The sequence below is a fragment of the Salvia splendens genome, chromosome 16, assembly GCF_004379255.2.
Source record: "Salvia splendens isolate huo1 chromosome 16, SspV2, whole genome shotgun sequence".
In the NCBI taxonomy this organism is placed as follows: Eukaryota; Viridiplantae; Streptophyta; class Magnoliopsida; order Lamiales; family Lamiaceae; genus Salvia; species Salvia splendens.
Window position 1 is genome coordinate 9,615,879 of NC_056047.1, and position 23,260 is coordinate 9,639,138.

A 23,260-nucleotide genomic window follows, 5' to 3' on the forward strand; every position below is an offset into this window, starting at 1 on the left:
ACGCTCCACAACCCGCACGACCCGAGACGGGTTCTTTTTGCGCAGCGTCAAGAGTCAGCGCGGAAAGATGTCGAAAGAGCCTTCGGGGTCCTTCAAGCTCGATTCAACATTGTGAAGGCCCCGGCTCGGCTGTGGTACGTGAATAATATCGCCGACATCATGTTCACGTGTATTATATTACACAACATGATTATAGCCGACGAAGGGCCGAGGGCGGCTAGCTTCTACGACGAGGACGAAGCCGGAAGCTCAACAGCGAGGTCTCCCCTACGCCGAGGCGAGCATACGACGGTTGGCCAGAGGATCGAGACAAGACACACAATGCGCGATACTCGAATCCACAATCAACTACAAGAAGACCTAATCAACCACATGTGGGCAAAATTCGGCAACGAGTAGTGTCATTTTTAATTTTTAGGATTTTAATTATGTAATTTTTAATTTTTAGGATTTTAATTATGTAATTTTTAATTTTTAGGATTTTAATTATGCAATGTTTAATTTTATTTGTCATTTGTAATATTTATTGTGGGTTTTAAATGAATTTTAATATTATGGAAATGATTTTATGTAATTGAATTTTATATTAATTGTGCTCGTCCTTGCGGAAGAGCACAGTTGTGGGTGTTGTGCTCTTGCCAGAGAGCAGGCATGAATAGTACCGCCCGGGCCCACAACCGTGCCGCTGGCAAGAGCACGGTTGTGGATGCTCTCATAAAGTTTGATAAACTATATTCCAACTCTCATAAATTTAAAAACCAAATAGTCTTAGATAATAAGTTTTCAATTTTCCTTACTTAGTACATGTATAAAACGATGACTTTTGATTATAGTCGAAACAAAGTTGTTTCACTAAATTAAAAAAAAATAATATGAACGAAAAGACAAGAAAATTTACTTCTTTAAGCAAATGAAATCATTTTGACTTTTGAGCATTATCAAAGACACTGTTTTATACTCAAACAATTGCAAAAGATAATTTTTTGTGACTTAATATGTTCTTTTCAAATTACTTACAATTTTTTATAGTTTAAATGATTATTATTCTTGAATATTTTTTAAATAATGACGACAAGTAATAAACACATACACCCATGGCTTACGTTATCATCACCGGTACAACAACTAGGGCTAGGGCACACCATTTTATCTAACCCAACACTAAATTGTTTTGCCCACCATAATCTCAACACACTCACACACACACATAGCTTGAAGTTAGTGTTCACTTTTTTCAACTAAATTGACACTAAAGTTTAGGGGGCATTTTTCAATATGACAGCTTCTAGTGTGGAGTATAAATCACTCCCGATCATAATTTCATAGTAATAAATTAAGTTAAAAAATTATAAATATAGAGATGAAAATTAAGAATTTGGTTAAAGATCGATAATTTAAGAATTACTAGTACTTCCCTATTTTAAAAATCCAAATACGATGTGATTGTGAATCATGATATTCCATGTTCTCTTTTAGGTAGGGCTGATAATTCGGTCATCGGTTAGTCGGTTAACCGATGACCGAACCGAACACCTCGGTTCTCGGTTAACCGAGAACCGCCCCATCTCGGTTATCGGTTAATTTCGGTTCCCATCTTCAAGTGTTGATCGGTTATCGGTTAGAACCGATAACCGATCGGTGTGACCGAATTTAGGACCGAAAAACCGATTAAATACCAAAAACGCAATATAGCGCAAGTGGTGGCTAGGCTGGGAATTTTTCGTATGAAATGTCCAGGGATCGACCCCCATGAACTGCAAAAACTTTTTTTTTAAAATTCGGTTCCGGTTCGGTTAATTGGAACCGAACCGACCCTATTCGGTTAGGAACCGAACCGAACCGAGGCCAATTCGGTTTCGGTTCCGGTGCTTCAATTTCGGTTTCTTTTGATTTCGGTTAACCGGGTATTCGGTTCGGTTAGAACCGAACCGACCGAATACCCTGCGCTACTTTTAGGCCATCCACAATAGGAATAGCCCAGCCATAGCTTAGCCACAAACTCCTCATGCCACATCATCAACACTAAAAATCCTCATGCCACATCATAAATAGCCCAGCCATAGCCTAGCCACATCATAAGACCATCCACAATAACCGCCCAGCGACCGCCCAGCCGAGCGCCGGCGCTGGGCGGTTCGCTGGGCGGTCTATTGCAGCCGCCCAGCCGCTGACTGGAGAGAGAAACCGCGCAGCGCTGGGCGGTCGGCTGGGCGGTCCTTTCGGCGCTATTGCAGCTCCCGGATCGCCCAGCGCACCGCCCAGCGCGAAAATTATTTTTTTTTTCCGAAACACTATATATACGCGCTTTGCTCGTCATTTTCATTCGCACCACTTGTTTTAACGAGTACTCTCTCTATCTTTCTTTCTGTTCAAGATCAACAACGGGAAATGGATCTCAACAACGAGCCTAGTTCAGGGAGTAGCGGGTCACAAACTCCGTCGATCCCTGTGGGAAGTGGATGGGGTCAGGTGCCCGGGTACTACAACATGTACCCATGGCAGCAGATGATGCCCGGGGCCCCAATGGGGGGGAGTCCGCCGGGGGGGTTTCCGCCGATACCGGGGTGGGTACCCGGGATGCAGATGATGCCCGGGGGAGCACCGGCGACACAGTGGACTCCGGGGGTCGTACCGGCGACACAGTGGACTCCGGGGGTCGTACCGGCGACACAGTGGACTCCGGGGGTCGTACCGGCTACACAGGGGACTCCTGGGGGGTCCCCGGCGACGGCGGGGGATGTCTATCGCCCTAGTTTTGATTTTTCGACTGGGTCTTCGCACACATCGACCCAAACACCCTTGGGGTTTGATAGTTTCTCCTTGGATGAGTTGGGGTTTGATACTCTCGGAGCTCCGGAGACTCTAGTTCAGGGGGGGCAGTGCCGGGGCATGGCGCCCCAAAGAAGAAGGTCGGCGAGTCGTCGCAGCCGGGTGAGGAGGAGGTACGGAGGAGGTGGACGGACGACGAGAACGTCGCTCTCAGCAAGGCGTGGGTGAGTGTTTGCGACGATCCTCTCGTTTCGAACGAGCAAAGGATCGTCAACATGTGGGGCAAGATAGCAGCAGCCTACCAGAGATTTTGCCCGGAGGGGAGGCCCCGCAACGGGGAGGATTGCCGGAAGGGCTGGAACCGAATCAGGGCGGCGGTCTCCCGATTTTCGGGTTTGTACACCAACGCACTCCGCATGATGAGCAGTGGCCAAACGGAGGATGACTGCAGGAGAATAGCGGAGAAAGCCTTCCCACTGAAGGGTTTATACAAGGACTTCACCTACTGGAACTGCTATCTTGTACTGAGCGAGTCCGAGAAGTTCCGAGTAGGTGTCGACTCTGGTTGGCCGAAGAAGCAACGACTGAACTACACCGGCGATTACAGCGGCAGCAGCGGAGGTTCCCACGACCTCCCCGAGACGACGCAGGAGTTCCCCACGCCGCGTTCGGTCGGTGGCCGACCTCGCCCGATTGGGCGCAAGCGCGCTCAGCAGGTGGCGAGAGGGAACGCCGGAGCTTCCCAGGAGGTCCAGTCGGCATCCCCCCTTGGCCAATCCACCCAGGAGCTCAAATTCTTCGCTCGCGCCCAAACGCGCGCTCAGTTGATCAAGACGATGGCCGAATGGCGGGTGGCGACGGATCCCGTGGAGAAGAGCGTGCTTCAAACCTTGCTCATGAGCCTGCAGGACGAGTTGGAGGCTATACGGAGGAGACCGGTGGCGGCGGCGGCGGCGTAGGCGGCGGAGGTGACGGCGATGGTGGCGGCGGCGATGGTGGCGGCGGCGATGGTGGCGACGGAGGCGACGACGACGGAGACGAGGAGTGAATTGTCACTCTTTTTTATTAATGTATTTTTTTTTAAAATTAATGTACTTTTTTTAAATTATTGTACTTTTTTAAATTTTAATAGTATTATTAAACTTTTCCCGTATATGTCTCGTAAATTAAATTTCGTATATTGTGTGATTGTTAATTATGTCATTTTATATAATTGTTATTAGTGATATGGCTATTGATGTGGCTGGGCTATTTATGATGTGGCAGGAGGATTTTTAGTGCTGATGATGTGGCAGTGGCTGGGCTATGGCTGGGCTATTGCTGGGCTATTCCTATTGTGGATGGCCTAAATAGCCCAGTCACACCAATAGCCACATCACTAATAACAATTATATAAAAATGAAATAATTAACAATTACACAATATACGGAATTTAATTTACGAGACATATACGGGAAACATTAATAATACTATTAAAATTTTAAAAAGTACAAAAATTTAAAAAAAGTACAATAATTTAAAAAAAAAATACAATAATTAACAAAATTAAAATAAGTTGAAAAATTATTGTAGATCAATGGATGGGAGCACAAGAAGGCCTGCTTGTTGACGCCTCAAATACTACTATTGTATAGTAAAAGTTGTTGTTTTTTTATGATGTGAATGTATATAATATGATTAGACCTGTAGTTCGGGTTAAATGTCAAGAACTATGTGTGGTTCGTCTTAGTTGCGTCAAATCATAATATTCTAATTTTTTTATTAATAATCAATATAATGTGTACACTTTTTTTTATTTAACCAGCACAATTATCAAATAGTAAATGGTTATTGGCATGTAATATCACATATTTTTTAAATTTTAATTTTATCGCAAGTTTCAAAATTGACAAATAATATCACGAACTTTAATCGGTGAGTATTTTTTCACTTACTATATATAGATTCCAGCTTATTAAAAATGACATGGAAGACGAGTTGTCATTTAATTGATTACGTGCAACATCACTTAATATTTATTTTTAAAACAATGACATATCATTAATAATTACTAGGATTTTTCTCTTTCATTATCATTCATCTCCATCTCCACCTCATTCTCTATGTTCTCTCTCTCTTTTCAATATAGTTCTCCATAGCCAGTATCAAACTTCTCAACAAGCCCCAACAAGCCACCTATGCAAAATTTTGTTACATTAGCTAACAGTTTGGAAATTGACACATCATTCAAGGTTTCTGATATTATTTCTCTAGTTTAAAGTTTTTGGAAAAACAACCATGCCCTAATAACTCATTAGTAAAATGGAGTATAGGACTAATTTCCTTTCATCTATTGTATATTTTCTCAGTTCACATGAGATGGATACATTTTCCACTAATAAATTATAGATATATAAGAGTAGTAGTAACTATTTTTGTCATTCATTACTATAATTATTATTTGCAATGGATACAAGAAGTAATTAGAAGCTTAACTAATTACTTAAAAACGTTGATGTAAATCAAAAACTTGTAATTCCCGTGTGGCCCACTTTGCCGAATAAGATTAGGCCATTCGCAACGCTGTCTCTTATCCGTCTCTTAACCGTCTCATCTCTTCACTATTCATGGACCCTAGTGTACTTTTCATCTCATTTCTTAACTAAAAGACAACACCTGCAACCCTCCATTTCTTAACCATCTCATCCCTTAACTATTCATTCAATTTCATTTTTTATTTTTATTTCCAACAAATTCAATTAATAAAAACACACTTCATTAAATAAAATAAAATTACAACTTAAAATTATAAAAAAAATTAAAAAACCACATTAATAAAATCCTAAAAAAATAAAAATTACATAATTTAAAATATTCCGCTCACTCTCTCTAAATTCAAAATCTCAAAACTCAAAGAAGCAGAAGAAAGAGTTGTCTAATGGCGATCATGTGCGTCTACTTGTTGCCAAATTTTACCCAAATGTGCTCCATTAGATCCTCCTGGAGTTGGGCGTGGGCGGTAGAATCACGTGTCCTTGCCCGAACAGACAACCGATCTTGCATAGACGGATGCACTCCACTACGAGGCAGTCTACTTGCGGTAGAGCTTCCCGAGGTTTCAGGGTCGAACCAATTTCCCGCCTCAGGTCCTTCGTCGGCGACAATCATGTTGTGCAAGATTATGCACGTATACATGATGTCGAACATATTCTCCATAAACCACGTACGAGCCGGGGTTTTGATAATGTTGAAGCGAGCTTGGAGAACCCCGAACGCTCTCTCCACATCCTTGCGAGCAGCCTCTTGCTTCTACGCAAAAAGAGCATGTTTTTCGTTCATCGGCCTGTTGAACGTCGTCACGAAGGTTGGACACTTCGGATAGATGTTGTCGGCAAGATAGTACCTCATTTTATACTGCCGGTTGTTACCGATGAAATTGATGACCAACGCTTTACCATTCAAAACTTCGGTGAAGAGGTCGGATTGGTTGAGCACGTTGATGTCGTTGTTCGATCCGGGGTCCCTAAAACACGCATGCCATCAATGCATAAGTATTATTTGTGGGAATGATTTGATATTTATAGAAGTGATTGGGGGCTTAAAAAAATGCAAAAAAAAATAAAATTTGTAAAAAACGGATATAAACGGCTAGTATAATTTTGGGATTTTATTTATTTATTTTTCGAATTTTTTCTGAATTTAAAAAAAACAAAAAAATACATTTTCAACGGAAATAAACGACGCCCACTCGCGGGTCGGCGAGTGGGCGTCACAGACGAACCACAGCTCGTCACGTGGCCAACGCGCGTGGCGAGACAGCTCGCGGACTGCCTCTCCACGACGAGACACGGGACGGGATGGGAACGAGACGGAGCCCGCAACACTGTCTCGATGCACGCGTTGCGGATGCTCTTAGAAACTTTATGTCCGTATGTAAAACTGATGATGTACTAATAAAATGGAGTTGTGTTATTAAAGAGCAAAACACAGTGTATGAAATTAAGGTTAGTTAAAGCCGAATACATTAATTTTGTTTAGCCTTTTTGTTATGGGAGAGATGTAACCCACCTTCTGTTTGTTATACATTTATGAATTTTAGGTACTTCCGATAGATTAAAGCTGCCTAATTATAGTCAATCACATCATCATCCTATAAAAGTGGACAACTAACATTGTTTAATTGTATACAGAGGATATAACTGTGCATGTCAGTATATCACTGTCTACTCAAAGTGATAAGTACTTTATTCGTTATGAAATTTTATACTCCAATTTAATCAAGTGAAAAAAAACAGAATAATACTAGTATATTATTTTAAATAGGATAGAAGAAGTAGTACTTCTTAATATATGTAAATAGTTAATTTATTCCATTATATTTATAAAATAATATCGGTTTGGGTTCTACTTCATTTTTGGACTAACTCTTGTTTAGATGTTACTCTATTAGTAATTAGATTTAAATATTAACACCGTTAATTCGTCGGAGAGTCTCGAGTTTTTGAATTTTTATCCCAAATTTGTTACATATTTACTCTTTGAAGTGTAGCTAATTTACACTGTGTTTACACATATCCGATTGGTACAATATTCATCGCTTAATTAGCAAACACTATAATTTCTTTTTTATTTTACTTTTGCTCTTATAGTAGTACTACTACATCTTAACGGATTGGTTGATTGATATCATCAATTTTACCAATAACTATGTAAAGGTTTACAAAACCCAGTTTATTTATTTTGTTAATTCATTCATCCCTCCCTCCCGTGAGAAAATTAAAGAAAATCACGCTTTTAGTTTCATTTTAATTTGAACTTTTATAATTGATCGCAAATAAGATATACGGAAAATGATAGTACATTAATATTTAATGACAAACAGGCAAAAGTGGAACATTTTTTTATGGACGGAGATAGCAAATGAGTAATCAATTTGTTGCCGTCAAGACTAGACAATTGGCCTAAAATAGTGATTTTCTTGTTCGTTCAACTAAACTTGAGTTTTAGTTTAGTAGCAAAACTGTCAAGACACATACACCCCCTGCAGTTTCACTAGGTACATTGATACTTACTAACCTAATTTTATTTTGGCAGTATCCCTTTAAAATTAATCAATGAGCAACACAATTATTTTAATGACCTATATTTAGTACCTTTATTTAGTCAACTTATATCACATGGAATTAAATCATTTTCAAGATTATAATCATAATGACACATCCAATTATTTGGTCAAAAATCCTTATCTTGAATGCATAGCTGTAATAATGAAAAAGCATACAAGATTAGTCCAAGATATTAGCAATCATAATTTTGCAATTAAACTATCAAAATGCAGAGAGCTGTCAGCATCTTGTTAACACATTATGGTTTTACAATGTCTCAATCAATTTTGCGCATGCCAACCATGATAATTTCAATTTTAAAAAATAATAGTAGAAAATTGATCGTGTGGTTTCAGTCAAACCTCGATAATTTTAATTACTAACCCACATCTCGAAAACCATACATTTAGTCGATTTGCCACATAAATAGGTAGAAACTTTTGAATTTATAACATTAACCCACATAAATATAATTAAGCAAGAGTTATCTACAATCAAAAAGAAAAGAAAAGAATATCACCCTTACTCATTTAAAAAAGCTTACACATAGAAGCATTAATTAAAAAGTTTACAAAATAATATTAAATTCACGCGTTGATGTTAGATGAGTAAATAATATTAATATATACATGATTTACTTTAATTTTGAGGGAACGATATTACTATATATGATTAAGCAATATGAGTTGTAAAAGTTTGGTAGAAAATAAAGAAATGAAAATAGGGTAGAGGGTAATGATGAAAATATTTGGAAATAAAATGGGAAAAGGTCAGCTAGCAAAATTAAATGTACGAGGCAGGCATATATCCTTATCATTAAAGCTTATATAATCCTGTAAATAAAAATTGTCTCGTGCTGTGTAGAATCTTTATGATGAATTTGGTCTTTCACTTTAATTGTATTATTATTATTATTATTAATATTATTATTATTATTATTATTATTATTATTATTATTATTATTATCATTTCACATGGCTTTTCTACACTTTCTTAAATACTTTTGGCCTTTTGGGCCCATTTTGCATTTAATACTTGAAAATGCGTCTCTCTCTAGGATTTATTTTGTTGGGTGTTTATTTGAGTGGAACATACCACTTTATTAATTTTTATTTACGTGCCAAATTAGTATGGCACACTAGCTATTTATTATAGATAAATATCTCACCTATTTTGGAGTTATTTGACTTATACTATAATTTAAAATGTACACCCTCCGTCCGCCATTAGGAATTTCATTTCTTGGCGGCACGAGTTTTAAGAAATGTTAAGAAAAATTGGTGGAAAAAAGTTAGTGGAATAAGGATCTCACTTGTATATATTAATTTTAAATGAAATGTGAGTGAAATGAGTTAGTGGAAGGTGGACCCTATTACCATTTATGGTAAAAATGAACCGTTACTCCTATTTGCGGACCGACTAAAATGGAAAAACGAGACTCCTATTCGTGGACGGGGGAGTACTAGCTAGTAGTTTATTTTTTGTATTAGGGTTTTCTTGTATGTTATTTTTTAAATTATAGATTTGTCAAGAAGTGATCCGTCCGAAAATATTGGTTCAATTTAGTATTTTTTTTAGCTTAGGTCACTTTGTGTATAAATGTTTTTTCAATTGGGGTCAGTTTTTTTTTTGTTTTTTTACAAAAATTCCTGACCAATCGACAACTCCAATTTTTTTAATGCAAACTTTTTTACGAATTCGTCTTTTGTTGGCGATTCTTTATTAGATTGAATTTAACAACTCAAAATTATTAACTAATGATTCAATATGGGAAAAAAAACTAATGATTCAGTATGTGTATTCTTTTAATTAAAAAATTGTACTTGCATGATGAGTGAACGAATAATTAAACAGCTAAAACTTGCTAATAAATGATTGAACTGCTTCGATAGTACAATATGAACGATTTCTTTCTACGGAAATTCTTTGATTATCGCAATTATATTTTGATTTTATATGTTTACATCAATTCATAAACTAGTGTAGTACTAGTATATTACATTAGGTACATCGCCAAACCATTTTTGAAATAACAAATAATTTGATTTGAAATCTTAAAAATCCGCCTAATATGGCCATGCCGCCAAATCAAATTGTTGTAACCCAATAACCTTACCAAACACGTGATATATTTCTTTGATTAATTTGATTATATGCCTAAACTTCAAAGATTTGTTTAGATCTCAAAATGTTATCTTTTTCTAATGTTGAAGACAAAAATTGACATCAGTTTAATTAGCATTTGAATATTTAATTAATAATATTATTTAAGTTACCAATCAAGTCAAAATAGTTTTGATCTTCAAAATTAATGGCAGTCACTTTTAAGATAAAAAATAAATCAAATCACAATGTTAGTGATTCGAAACTATCAAGAATTTGTAAACGATAGAAAAGAACATACGAAGTCTGTCAAATGCCGTATCAACAATGATATCTACTATTTCAAGTATTAAATCGACAAAACATGTAAACATTAAACACCCCAAGATTAGGTAAAGGGGTAAATTGGTCGAACCAATTAACTGTAATATTTTAATCTACGAAATCTACTATCTAAAATAAAAAGTACAAGTAAGTAATCAATAGTATAATTTTTATTATAATAAAATTTATTATAAATTGTACATAGGTAAAAATATCTTTGTTCTGTCAACTAAATAAAATAGTACAAAATTATTAAAATATGAATAATACAAAAAGAAAAAGTTATTTGAAAAAAAAAAACTTGTTAAAAAGTTAACTAGTTAGAAAAACAAGATCATTAGTCGCGGACGAAGGTAATATACTCCTTGCATCTCAAAATAATTGAGTCATATTATATTGTTGGATGGTTCTAAATTAGCGATGAGTATATTTTAAATCTTGTTGAAATTAGTAATAAAAAAAATATTTTATTAAGGAATAAAATTAGAGGTAGTTGTAAGAAGAATATAGCTTTGGGGGCGTGACAATAAATCGAAACATTAATGTGAAATAAAATGGAATATCCCCACTCGATTTCAAAGCAGTAACCTTAATTGATTGCCCGCCTTTACTACAGAATTAAACTCACCCACTCCAGATATTCAAAATCCCACTTTCTCTCTCTAAAACATTTGCCCTTTGACCGCCGTACCTTTTTAAAACGTCACCGCCTTTTCGCCGCCTCTTCTCTCTCTCTCTCCTTTTCATCTGAGCACTAAATTTATCGGTATTCAGCCGCACATTTATACGTTCCCGACTCTCACTTCTCTTTTAGTACTTCTCTACTCATTCTGCTCTTCCTTTTCCCCCTCTCTCAAATCTCGATGACCTCATTTCCATCCCAGGGCTCAGATCCTTCCCTCGCCCCAATCCCGCCATTCTCTATATAATTGAGTAAGTGAATGTCATTATTTGATTCATTTTGTTTCCTGCTCTTCTCCTCTCTTTCACCTACCTGTCAAATCTTTCTTCTTTTTTTCTTCCCTTTTTTCCCTTTTTAGGGGAATAAAATTGGCATTACTCCAATGTATGTATTGATTGGCTTTTCTGCTTCTCATATGCAAGCAATGTGTGTTTCGACTGTTTAATCTTCAGGGTGAATGCGGAATCGGATTCTTAGCATGCACTGAACTTAGTGTTGGATATTCTCGAATTGATTTTTCCACGTTTGTATCGACGAATTAATCGGTTGAAAACGACACTCGAAGTCGTGGATTTTGATTCTGCTGCCTCTTCCATTGCATGCGACGATTCACTCTTTTGATTTTTTTTTTCTAGCTTTCATTTGATTCCGCGTCTTCAATCAATGTTTATTGACTGAAGTCTACGCAGGATTGGTACTGTTTAAGTTGAAACTTTTTCACTGTTTATGAATTAATTAGAGAGGCGTGTGATTAGGGTTTATAAGCCGCAAGGTTTTGTGAATAAACCGGAGCCTTTTATTTAGTAGCAGTATTATATTGTGTTATGGTAGACGATTGAATAAAATTGGTAGGTGTGTGGAAACTTTTCTTGTTGTAGGCTTGTAGCTACTTTTTTTTTTGGTTGACTATTACTTTTATGCTCAAAGGTTCTGTAGCTCAGTATATGTACTAGTACTAATATGTTTTACTCGGAGAAAATTTGGAGGGTGTGTTTCGAAATTTTGATACTTGTATATTTTTATCAGCTTTTGGCGTGCCACTAAGTCTACTTTGCCTCTCTACTTGAACTCTGAGCTTAAATAGTTTTAGGTGTATATTTGTAACTCATATCGTTGTATGCATGGAAAAGGCTTGGACTTGCATTAACCAATAGTATTATCTTTGCTGTGTTTTTTTACTTGTTGAAGTACCTTGGAATTTATCCGTCGGATGCTCGGATAGCATTTTATGATGTTAATTTTTTTGTTTATGTCATGGGGTGGTTGGCAAAGTTTTCTTCTTATTATTGATAACTTTTAATGTCCTCTATCTTGTAATTATGGAGGTCTTGAAGCTCATTCTTTGAATTGTTCTTGCAGTGAGAAGTATCTTATATCATAGAATATGGAATTTAACGACCATTGGAGAGCTTGGCAGACGGTTCATGTGGCTTATCAAAATGGTGATTTGAGCACATCAAGTAGTGAAGACGAGCATGATCCGTGGACTGCCTGGGCTTACAAGCCTCGCACAATTACATTATTACTAATTGGTGCATGCTTTCTTGTGTAAGTTGGTTAAATTTTTTGGTTCTTTCATAAGTTTTGGTGGCAATAGAAAAATGGACATGTTAATAATTATTCTTTCTAGTGTTTTTCCTTAACGTATTTCTAGTTATAAGTTTAATATATGAGGTTTCACTTGGAGATGCTAGGAAGCATAATAGTGAAACAGAAGAGAAGCACTTCATGGTATGAGCAATTATTTTTCAATAGTCCTGAAATAACTTCATTTTGGAAATATTCCTCAGATGGGCAAGTGGAGCTCTTGATCCTGAACGTGGTTCAGAAACTGAGCTTGTTACTTCTGTGAAAAGGTGACTGCTAAAACCTTTGAATACCACATAAAAAAGTGCACATATGAGAATCGTATTGTCCTATTTGCGCATCCTCCATGTAAATTTTGAAGGCTAAGTATTGCATTTATGCCTTTTGATAGGGGTTTATGGGCGATGAGCGCAGTGTTCCTTGCTTATTGCTTATTGCAGGCTCCTTCAACGTAAGCTATTCTCAACCTAACCTGTGAATTCTGCTTGTCTTTGCATGAGCTAATTGGTTCTGTAAAGTTTCTTCTCTTGTTGAGTGAAGAACAATTTTCTTAAATCATCAATTTGACTTCTCTAGTATTTAGCATTTCAGAAGGCATTAACTTCAGTCAAAGCTAAATGGCTTAAAAAATATAGTCTTGCCCCGTGATGTTCTTGGAATACCTTATGTATATTGAACCACTCAAAACTCTACTTTTGACATGCTCATGTGTCTGGACAAATTATCATGGACCACATTCTTTTTCAGGATACTTATCCGGCCGCATCCTGCAATATGGCGACTTGTTCATGGAATGGCTGTAATATACCTCGTTGCCTTAACATTTTTATTGTTCCAGGTAGCCCTTTATGTTTTTGTATACAGCTGTATTTTTCTTGGCCTATTTTGGGCTTAAGTTTAGTTTAGCTATATGGCAAGTGTCTCTATGTTAATTTAGTATTTTCCTGATAAAATCAAATAATTTACTCCATCAATTCAGCATACTGAGTTTGTTGGAGAGACAGGCTAGAGATATTATGCATAGCTGAAATTATTTTACATGTTGTGGGCATTGCCATAAGTAGCCTGAATATGGATTCCAAAAACAGAGACTATTGAAGTGTTATTCATAATGTTCAGAATCATTTTTGTTTGGTTAAATCATAGTATGATTCTTTTAACACAATTTTTTAAAAATTAATATCTATACAGCTTTACTCATTATTTTATAGCTCTTTTGTGATTTCTTCTTGACTGCGTCATAGCTTGGATTTATCACTCTTTATGAATTTTCTAAACAGTTTCTGATATCTCTTCTCAATTTTTCGTTTTTGTAGAAGCGTGATGATGCACGGCAATTTATGCAATTCCTCCATCCTGATCTTGGTGTTGGTAAGGTGTTTCAACTTTTACTGCTCCATTGAACGCAAGCTACATGTTTTCCACCATTATACTCATTAGTGGATATGAGTTATTACTGATATATTCTATTGTCATAAATGCAGAACATCCAGAAAGATCATATGGCGCCGATTGCCGAATTTATTTACCTGAAAATCCTACAAGCAGGTTTAAGAATGTTTATGTATGTTATCTTTGTATTTTTAGTGTTTATTTTATGTACTTGTCAAGTAAATATGCCTATGCAGCTAGCACTGAAACTTTGATTCATGTTGTTCTTAGGACACACTTTTTGATGAATTTGTTTTGGCACATATCCTCGGCTGGTGGGGGAAAGCTATAATGATTCGTAATCAGCCACTTTTGTGGGTACTTTCTATCGGATTTGAGTTGATGGAGGTCAGTTTTTATTCTTGCCTACTAAATTTACTCTGTTCAGTTCCGAGCAAGGACTGAGGACATATTTCTTTGTTCATTAAAGGTGGTTTTTGTATCTGGTGTTTTCAGCTGACTTTTCGCCACATGTTGCCGAACTTCAATGAATGTTGGTGGGACAGTATCATTCTTGACATATTTATCTGCAATTGGTTTGGTAAGCTTTTAGTTGCTTCAACTCTGGTTATCATTTTTGGGTTTTTCATATTACTCGAAAATATTTTACAGGCCCCTTTTTTTAGAGAAGGTAGTAACACCTTTTAGCTTAAATATGATTTCCTGTTACAACTCTCGTCTGCCATGACATATAGTTGGTTTATTACCTGTGGATCTTATAAAAAATTTTTAGCCATACCAGTACCCGATTTTCTTCTATTCTTGTATTTTTCTGCTGGCTTATCTTGGTTACCTACTTACCTTAGATATTCATTTTTACTTCTTGTGGAAAGAGGGCTGTCACTATGTTTCTTTTTTTGCTTCACAGGTATCTGGTCTGGTATGCGCACAGTTCGGTACTTTGATGGAAGAACTTATGAGTGGGTTGGGATAAGCCAGCAGCCTAACATCATGGGGAAAGTACGTCAGTTTGCATGACCTTCAAATTACATAAAGTAATATCTTTAAAGTTAACTGCAGATTGGCATGTATTCTGGTTGGTTGTCTAAGTGGGTTGGATGTTATTGTTATGTATATATTGTTGTGTCCTGGTGTTTAGCTGGCAGGTTGTCTATCATGCTGCTTATAACTGAATATTTTATAGAAGTCTCTGGTATGTAGGAGAACTTTAGATTCTAAAGTGACGATATGTAAAACATGCACCAATTGAGATGACCACCCACATATGATATTCCAGCAGGGCATTGTTCTCTTCATTTCTGAAGATCTAATTTTAAGCCAATTGGGTTTCTTTCATCTGGATTGAGTTTGAATGTATTGTATTGGTAACTTCGCTATAAGTTGTTTATGTCATGCTACACCGAGGTCTAGTTAGGATGTTTTATTCTGTATAGAGCCATTTATAATGTTGCACCATCACTGTAAACAGAAACTTATGGCATCCTCTTTGATTTTCAGGTCAAACGAACTCTTGGACAGTTCACCCCTGCCATGTGGGATAAAGACGAATGGCACCCATTTCTTGGTCCATTCCGCTTTGTTCAAGTTCTGAGCCTTTGCATTGTCTTCTTGACCGTGGAACTCAATACTTTCTTTCTGAAGTTTTGCCTTTGGGTTCCTCCTCGAAATCCTATAATTGTATATAGGTTGGTGTTGTGGTGGCTTATAGCAATACCAACAATTCGCGAATACAATTCTTACTTGCAAGACAGGTAATTCATGTTTCCCAGTTTCTGGGGTCTAAAGTAGGAAAGTTTTAATGTTTTCCAACGGTCTGATCTTTGCTTTGTTAACAGAAAACTAGTGAAGAAAGTAGGTACCTTTTGCTGGCTCTCACTTGCTATCTGCATCGTGGAACTCCTCATTTGTATCAAGTTTGGACATGGTGAGTATCCGATTCAGTTGGCATCAACGCTCTCTGTCTAATATTTTTGCTCCTCAATCATCTTGTTTCAACTTAAATATAATGGTGTAGATTTATGTTTGTTTTAGTTTGAAACTCACATTTTCATTTGCTAGAGGCTTATTGAATGATATATTATGGTCAATCAGGACTGTTCCCTAATGTCATGCCGAGGTGGGTGGTTATATTTTGGACGACTGTCGGAATTGGGCTCGTCGTATTCTTGGCTGCATGGTCGTATCAACTACACAGGTCAATGAAGAAAAAATGGCAATAGGTTCATTTGGGGGGGGGGGGGGATTCAACAATTTTCTTTGAGATCTCCATGTTTTCTTTGGGTAATTTGAGGTTGTGTAAATACCCACTGCAATTTTAATTGTAAATGTTTTACTTTTTAGGTTAGATCCTACTCTTGTTGAATTTATAAATCTTAATTCTTTGTGGGCAAATGTTGCCAGTGCCACATTTTTTTTTCTTCATTCATATTTTAACATTTAAGGAGTTTTTCGCATTGTGTTATTTAGAAACTTAGAAGAGATTTTTGTTCCTGCAGTTTGAATATCTTGTCTGCTGATAACTAACAAGTGCTTGTGGGATGGTTGAAATAAAATTTAAGAAATTGAGTTTGAAGGTTATACGGAGAAAGAATTGAATATGAAAGATAATGAGAGATTAAAATAAACGATTACATAAAGTTTTTGTTAAAAAAATTATTGCTTAGGATGACCTGAATGGAATATAGTGCAAGTAATTTGGAATGGAGGAAATTCTATAATTGTAATCTTTTTGAATAAAACAATGATGTGGCTTAGACCTTAGTGATGGTAGAGTATTCCGTTCATCACAGATATGTATGGGTTTTTCTTTTTTTGTTCTAGACCACAGATAACATTCCTCGAGTGTACTGGATTTTTTTTTATTCCGCCTTTGGGAGAGACGCATGACCCTCATGCGTCTCCTTTTAATGAAATACATGACGGAGATGTGTCTTTTATAGAGACGCATGAGGGACATGCGTCGTTAATTTTTTTTTCTTTATTTTTTTAAAGACGCATAAGCGTCATGCGTCACAGGCAAAGAGGCATAAGCGTCATGCGTCTTTCATTTTTTTAATTTTTTTTATATTTTATTTATTTTTAATAGTAAAATAAAAAAAATGAAAGACGCATGACGCTTATGCGTCTTTGCCTGTGACGCATGACGCTTATGCGTCTTTCAAAAAAAATAAAGAAAAAAAAATAAAAATTTAACGACGCATGTCCCTCATGCGTCTCTATAAAAGACGCATCTCCGCCATGCGTTTCAGTAAAAGGAGACACATGAGGGTTATGCGTCTCTCCCAAACCCGGAACAAAAAAAGTTTATTCTAGAAAAAAAAAAACCAGATATGTATCATTGGACTGAAAAGCAAATGATTTTAGTATGACATCTCAAAAATAAATGTACCATTTTAATTTGCCAGTTGTTTCATTAATTTCGTTTTTAATTTTACACGTGAATTCAAAATCCACCTCTCTTATTCAAATGACTCAACTGTCATCAATTTTGATTTCAAATGTGTGATAAAATCCCAAAAAAATCAAGATTATTTTAAAGTTTGTGTAAAATAAAAGACGGTACAAAATTGAGCATTTTAAAACATTTGATCCGTATTAAAAACAATAGTACTTTTTTCTACTATCTAAATAATCACAAAATTATCACTATCTTTCATGTTGAATCCAAATATAGTTTAGAGCAATTCCAAGGAAAGAGGTGAATTAAAATGTTAAAGAGAAATAATTGTTGTTTATCTTTTATTCATAAAAACTCATCCAGGAAAAGTATTTGATGAAGTCTTATACCTTCTTCATTTTTGAAATATATATTTACCTCTTCTCTACACAAAAAGGAAATTTAATAATCATTTCTTTTTATCTTGCCATTTACATTCTTCCCTTAAAATTCATTACTAATAGGAGTACTTTTTAAGAAGATATTTTTATCTTTATAAATTGTTAATAAGGCATATATCATCTCAATTTAACACTTTCCTTTACGGTTGCTAGTCTTGATAGTTCAAGTGGTTTCATACAAGATTACAAGAAAAGTAGAATGACGAGGAGAAAGGGAGGAACAAGAACATGGGAAGAAGATTTCAATGACAGTTGTCCCTGTTGACCTGCTTAGCCTTCGCGAGCCATCAATTTATGTAGGAGTACCTGTCAACACAAAATTATAATATATCAAATTCTATATAACATCTGCTGCATGAATCAAGATGTAAGCTAACTTTGCATGATTACATTTGAAGATTCAAATTTGGCATCATCAAAATATAGGAGAAGAAAAGATATTCATATCAGCATTTTAGATTTTTGAGAGACGCACCGGGCAAGAGGGGAAGGATTGCAACCCCTGCTGCAGTTCATGCCACGATATCAAAAGCTTCACTGGACGGAACTCAGTGGATTGTCCCTGCCCTCTGTTGTCCTGGAACGAGACCAGCCCACGTTGCAGAAGATGCTCAAAGGCCTAAAAGAAGTCAATCAATGTCACTGGTGTGCATAGAAGGTGGACAGATAGCAAATATTCTATTCGAGATGTGCACGGTTTAGACAGGAAGTGATACACACCCGTAAGCAGACATTCCTTGCAAAATTGTCGCACGTTTGGAAGCTGTCGGGTATGCTTTTGTACTCTACAATGAGAATAATGGATCAGGGAGGGAGGTGAGAGAGAAAAGAGCAATTTCAACGCACCTTTCATTATAGAATTGAAGTTGCATAACTCCACCTCTTTGACTTCCAGCCTCTTCATGCAAACTAGAAGATAAAGTTGCAAAACAGAGCAATCTGCACACACGAATCAGATTTTCAATTAAGATAAAGAGCAAGAAAGAGTTCAGGTTGGACAGTACAACTAATAAGCAACTCCTAGAAAACTAAGTTGCCTTTTTCACTTCTTTGTCAGTCAGAAAGTTCATCGACTCATTTTTATCATATTTCATTTTCCTTATCTCTCCACATTTTATGTTACTCATAAGTTGTGTTTTATTTTGAGGTTTTTACTAAAGGATCTTGTCCAGATAACTGAAGAGCTCAGTACAACAAAATCATAAGATGACAAAATTAGATGGCCAATATAGTAAGGCATAAGTAGTTTAATCCAATTGAAAAAATTTGCTAAAACTCCGGTTCTATTGGCACCAGACATTATGGACCGTGTATTAAGTACTCGTAAAATTCAGGTAGCCCCAAAAATGGAAGTTCCTCAAGAAAAAGGAAATGTCTTAATTTATGACAGTTAGTGCCTCAGGAAAAGATGAAACCTAGACAATGGCCAAGTATGCACTCACCTTTTAGAGCCTCCTGCTTTGGCTGCCTTTGTATGCTTGGAAGTGCTGATTTAAAATTTTGAATTGATAGGGAACCAGAACTCAAGTCCATATGACAAACAGCACAGAACCTAGTGATAACGGCCACAAAGTTATTGAACAGTAATTAAAAATGCATTATACATAAAATAACACTTACAAAAATCTCAATAGATGGCTGACAGTTGAATCAGAATAACATAATTGATCGACGACCCCTTTGAATTCTTCACCAGCTAAAATGTTCTGGACACGTCAAGGAATTGTAACCATATATACTAAATGCAGAAGATTCATGAGTCAAGCAAGGAATCATTGTTTCATGAGCTGAGATTTTTTGTGAAGGGCCCTATTCTCATATTTTCTTGAGATGGAAATTTTGAATGTAGTAGAAAAACATAAAGGAGCAAGAGGGAAGAAAAGAGGAAGAGCAAGCAGGTTAAGCCCTTCAGCATATTTACTGTTAACTTAGTGCAACTTCCATTTCATTTTTAAGAAAATAACTTGAATAGAAACTCGTGAGGATGACTCCAAGGAAAGGATACGAGTAGTTTTTCGTTGAAAGAAGCTCTGAAATCGTTAGGAAGCCTTGAATCCATTGGTAATAGTAAAATGTGCTCTGCAAGTCTGCATGTTAACACTGAAGTCATCATAATAGAATATCATGATACAATCAGCAGAGTAATTAAAACAAGAAACAATAATTCACCTTTGAAAATCTTCTCCAGGGGAAGAAAGAAACAACAGCTTCCTGTGAGAAAAACGAGATCTAACTCTTTTCTCCAACAGCTGGTCAGCATCCTACAAACCACAAAGCAGGTTCAATCCTTTTATTATTGACTGGAGTACTTTTCAAATGAATAAAGTTTCTTATTGGGTCATTTTATAAATGGATGCATCAATATAAAACAGAAACAGAAAAGAATAGAAAAAGTTAGAATTATGGGTGCTAGTATCAGACACAGAAAAACTAAGCAGCTATAGTAGTCACTATTGTACAGGTAAGAGAAGGGAAGTCATATTGAACATAAATATCAAAGAAAAAAAAGATTGATATATGTATATTGAGAGAGAGGACCAGCTTACCAGTCGGCAACTCACTCCAACTACAACCGCTTGTGACGAGACAGATTGCATTGCATCAAGCAAACTATAAAGCAATCGTTGTTTTCCCTGCATATATAGTTCAATAACATAAGTGATTGGTACATAAATGAGCAGCAACTCGGCATACTTTGGGAAATTTTCTTCTTCACTTGAGGGCATTACCTCTGTAAAAAGATCAAACTCTTCTAGCACAAAAACAATTGTTTTATGTGCTAACCCACACTCCCTGGTCAAAATAAATGTATGGATCAATACTCTCTTGCATGAATAGAATATCAAGATTCAAGAACAATCTGTTCATTGAAGACGCTGACAGAAACCAAACCACCTTACGTACCGTAAAATGGATAGCAAGAATTTAGAGTTCTCGTCAAATGAGGCCTGCCAAGTTATTTTTGTAGACGCAGAAAACTTGTGAGACTAGAAGGGTATATCGAAACTTAAGACTAGTACAATAATTTTACCATTTTAGAGAACTGCAACTGATGCTCCATACACACTTGCCTAGCTATCTCCTGCATGAGAAATTGCACAAAAACATGAGTCCCTAACATAATGTTTACTGGTTTTGGTATATGAAGAAGCATGGATTGTAAATACAAATTTCGAATGACATTGTGACGTAATCACCAGATAATCCAACTACACCAAATGATCAAACAGAGGAACGGACCAGAATGCACTAGTTATAAGCACTTTTGATACTTATGATGAAAAAACAGAGGCAGTAAGGCTTCTGTAACCGCTTTGATTTTGCTATTATATAGATAGATATCGACAAATATGTTTCCTTTTACCAGAATTTCAAGTTTCTAAGGACATCTTTAGTAGAGATTTTGACTCACATCATTGTATAAATTCCAATGAGATACTTCTGCAACTGCAAGGCTTGACAGGATTATTAGCTAGTTTGGCATTTAGAATCATTGGTGATATGACCTCACATACTTAAGAAACAAGTAAGCTAAATCTAGCGTATCTCAAATTATACACTCAAAATTTTATAAGAGTATAACTAATTGACCAATGTAGTTGATCAAATTGCAACGTCTCTATTTCATTGGCCAGGCTCCAGACTTTGGGTTATATACCTTATCCTAAAAATTTGTATTAAAATCATATGCACGTTGCACAGAAACACTATTATAGTAAGTGAAATAATGGTAATTTGACCTTCAATGCGCAATTGTTATCGCTGTGCAGGAGTCCATTCAACTTAACCTGAAACATTAGAACAGTGCTTATCAGGAAAGAATGCAGACAACCTTTTTCAAAGACATCGATATTTGAATTGATTAGTAACTACAAATTTATACCACAGAAATCATGTCTGGATGCTCTTTAAGTAGGTCTTCAAGAACCAACTCCAGCACCTAACCAAAAAAAGGGCCAAAAGCTCACGAACACAGACCATTGGCATCACCAAATACTCCAGACAATCAAAATAAATGTGAAATTTGACGCACCGCAGTTTTCCCACAGCCTCGAGGACCCAAAAGCAGAACTGAGTTGTTACATGCCTCGGTCACTGAACTTGATATTATATACTTCAACTTGCTGAAAAATAATCGAGAACAAAAAATTAACTTTATGCCTCCGATCTTTTCTACCAATAAAAACAAGTCCTCAAAGTCCAAGAGATAAACGAAATACAGGCTTATTATAAAAGCACAGCACGTCAACGTATTTTTCAATTAACCCGACCTGTGTCAAAATCGAAGCAATTAAGTAATCAAACTAACTTCTACTGATGAGATGGATCAAAACCGTAGCGTAAGCACTTGAAACAACAAAAGGCACCGCACCGATTGACTCTGGGAAACGACAGTTCTCGCTAAATTAACTCCGCCATTCCCACGAATTGATTGCGAATTTTGTACTCCATTTAGAACAAAGTAATTCACATTCGGTTTCACGCTTTTTTCATACACAATAGAAAATACCATAGAGAGGGATAGAGAACCTGTAGTTGGAATCGGGTAATTGGGAGAAATAGGAGTAGACAAATAAGGGATCGGCGATTCTGCTTCTGATGATGAATTTAGCTACCTCCGCTGGATTTTCCACGCCCATTGCTGCTATTGCGGTTTCTTCTTCTTCGTTTCAGAATGCGCTGAAATAAAGATATTGGGAATGGCGGGAAAATTAAATCTGCACGGTGCTGCGCTGTGGCACGGTGCATTACGCTATAACTTCCAAGTTCTAAGTACATTCCTGTTCCCATTTATCCATTTTAGTCCGTCCATAAATAAAAGTTCCAATCATTTTTACGGTAAATAGTAATAGGTATCACATTCCAACAACTCATTTCACTCACATTTCATTTAAAGCAGTGACAGACGCAGAAATAAATGTTGGCAGGGGCTTTACTAAATTTTTTTAGTACTACCTACATTCATAAAAAATAGAAACTTTTGAAACGGCATGCTGCACAGATTTTAATGTACAATTGATAAAGTACAAGAGAAGAATTGATAAAGTAAGAGAGACGAAAAGAAAAATAGGTAAAGTAAGAGAGAGGAATAGAAAATATAGTGAAAGTAGTGTTAGTGGATTGTGAGGTCCACAACCTAAAATAGAAAGTATTGAAAGTTTCTATTTTTAAAAGACGGTCCAAAATGAAAGTTTCTGTTTTTAAGGGACGGAGTAATATATATTTCATTCGTTCCATAAAAATATGCATTTTTGGTTGGGCATGGATTTTAATGCATAATTTGTAAAGATGTAGAAAGAATAAGTAGTTATTAGTGGAGAATATGTCACAACTCATTAGAGGGAAATTTTTTTCAAAAATTAAAAGGTGCATACTCTTGTGGGACGGAGTGAAAATGATAGAGTGCATACTCTTATGAGACGAATAGAGTAGTATATTATAAAAATTCCCAATATTAAAAATTATAAAAAAAATTCAATAA

General features: G+C 36.2%; 2 protein-coding genes across 5 annotated transcripts; one reads left to right on the forward strand and one right to left on the reverse strand.

Moving 5' to 3' along the window:
* Positions 1 to 10,903: 10,903 nt before the first annotated feature.
* Positions 10,904 to 16,402, forward strand: LOC121772476 (CDP-diacylglycerol--serine O-phosphatidyltransferase 1-like). Of its 4 annotated transcripts, none has more exons than XM_042169594.1 (13): positions 10,904 to 11,213; positions 12,322 to 12,510; positions 12,753 to 12,818; positions 12,941 to 13,000; positions 13,297 to 13,387; positions 13,866 to 13,920; positions 14,034 to 14,113; positions 14,212 to 14,328; positions 14,437 to 14,521; positions 14,849 to 14,940; positions 15,439 to 15,692; positions 15,777 to 15,865; positions 16,033 to 16,402. In XM_042169594.1, the coding sequence occupies exons 2-13, from the start codon at positions 12,347 to 12,349 to the stop codon at positions 16,158 to 16,160; spliced, it is 1,281 nt and encodes a 426-aa protein (XP_042025528.1). In that variant the 5' UTR covers positions 10,904 to 11,213; positions 12,322 to 12,346; the 3' UTR covers positions 16,161 to 16,402. The 4 variants fall into 4 exon arrangements, with proteins under 4 accessions (XP_042025528.1, XP_042025530.1, XP_042025532.1 ...); XM_042169596.1 differs by lacking the exon at positions 10,904 to 11,213 and adding an exon at positions 11,252 to 11,346; XM_042169598.1 differs by lacking the exon at positions 10,904 to 11,213 and adding an exon at positions 11,356 to 11,656.
* Positions 16,403 to 17,895: 1,493 nt separating this feature from the next.
* LOC121770722 (origin of replication complex subunit 4-like) lies at positions 17,896 to 22,490 on the reverse strand. Its single transcript, XM_042167485.1, has 16 exons — positions 22,309 to 22,490; positions 21,812 to 21,902; positions 21,662 to 21,718; positions 21,519 to 21,566; positions 20,810 to 20,860; positions 20,683 to 20,726; positions 20,508 to 20,571; positions 20,325 to 20,411; positions 19,948 to 20,039; positions 19,784 to 19,865; positions 19,399 to 19,484; positions 19,221 to 19,330; positions 18,625 to 18,717; positions 18,499 to 18,563; positions 18,254 to 18,397; positions 17,896 to 18,084 (listed from the first exon to the last, which is right to left on the reverse strand). Exons 1-16 carry the CDS (start codon positions 22,416 to 22,418, stop codon positions 18,049 to 18,051), a joined length of 1,260 nt encoding a protein of 419 aa, XP_042023419.1. The 5' UTR covers positions 22,419 to 22,490; the 3' UTR covers positions 17,896 to 18,048.
* Positions 22,491 to 23,260: the final 770 nt, after the last annotated feature.

Coding starts and splice junctions, on each gene's coding strand:
- LOC121772476 (XM_042169594.1), top strand. CDS start 12,347: ATGGAATTTAACGACCATTGGAGAGCTTGGCAGACGGTTCATGTGGCT. Junction 14,329..14,436: donor TCGGATTTGAGTTGATGGAG/GTCAGTTTTTAT, acceptor TGGTGTTTTCAG/CTGACTTTTCGCCACATGTT. Junction 14,522..14,848: donor ATTTATCTGCAATTGGTTTG/GTAAGCTTTTAG, acceptor TTTGCTTCACAG/GTATCTGGTCTGGTATGCGC.
- LOC121770722 (XM_042167485.1), bottom strand. CDS start 22,418: ATGGGCGTGGAAAATCCAGCGGAGGTAGCTAAATTCATCATCAGAAGC. Junction 21,719..21,811: donor GAGGCTGTGGGAAAACTGCG/GTGCGTCAAATT, acceptor TTTTTTGGTTAG/GTGCTGGAGTTGGTTCTTGA. Junction 18,718..19,220: donor AAAGCAGGAGGCTCTAAAAG/GTGAGTGCATAC, acceptor TCGTGTGTGCAG/ATTGCTCTGTTTTGCAACTT.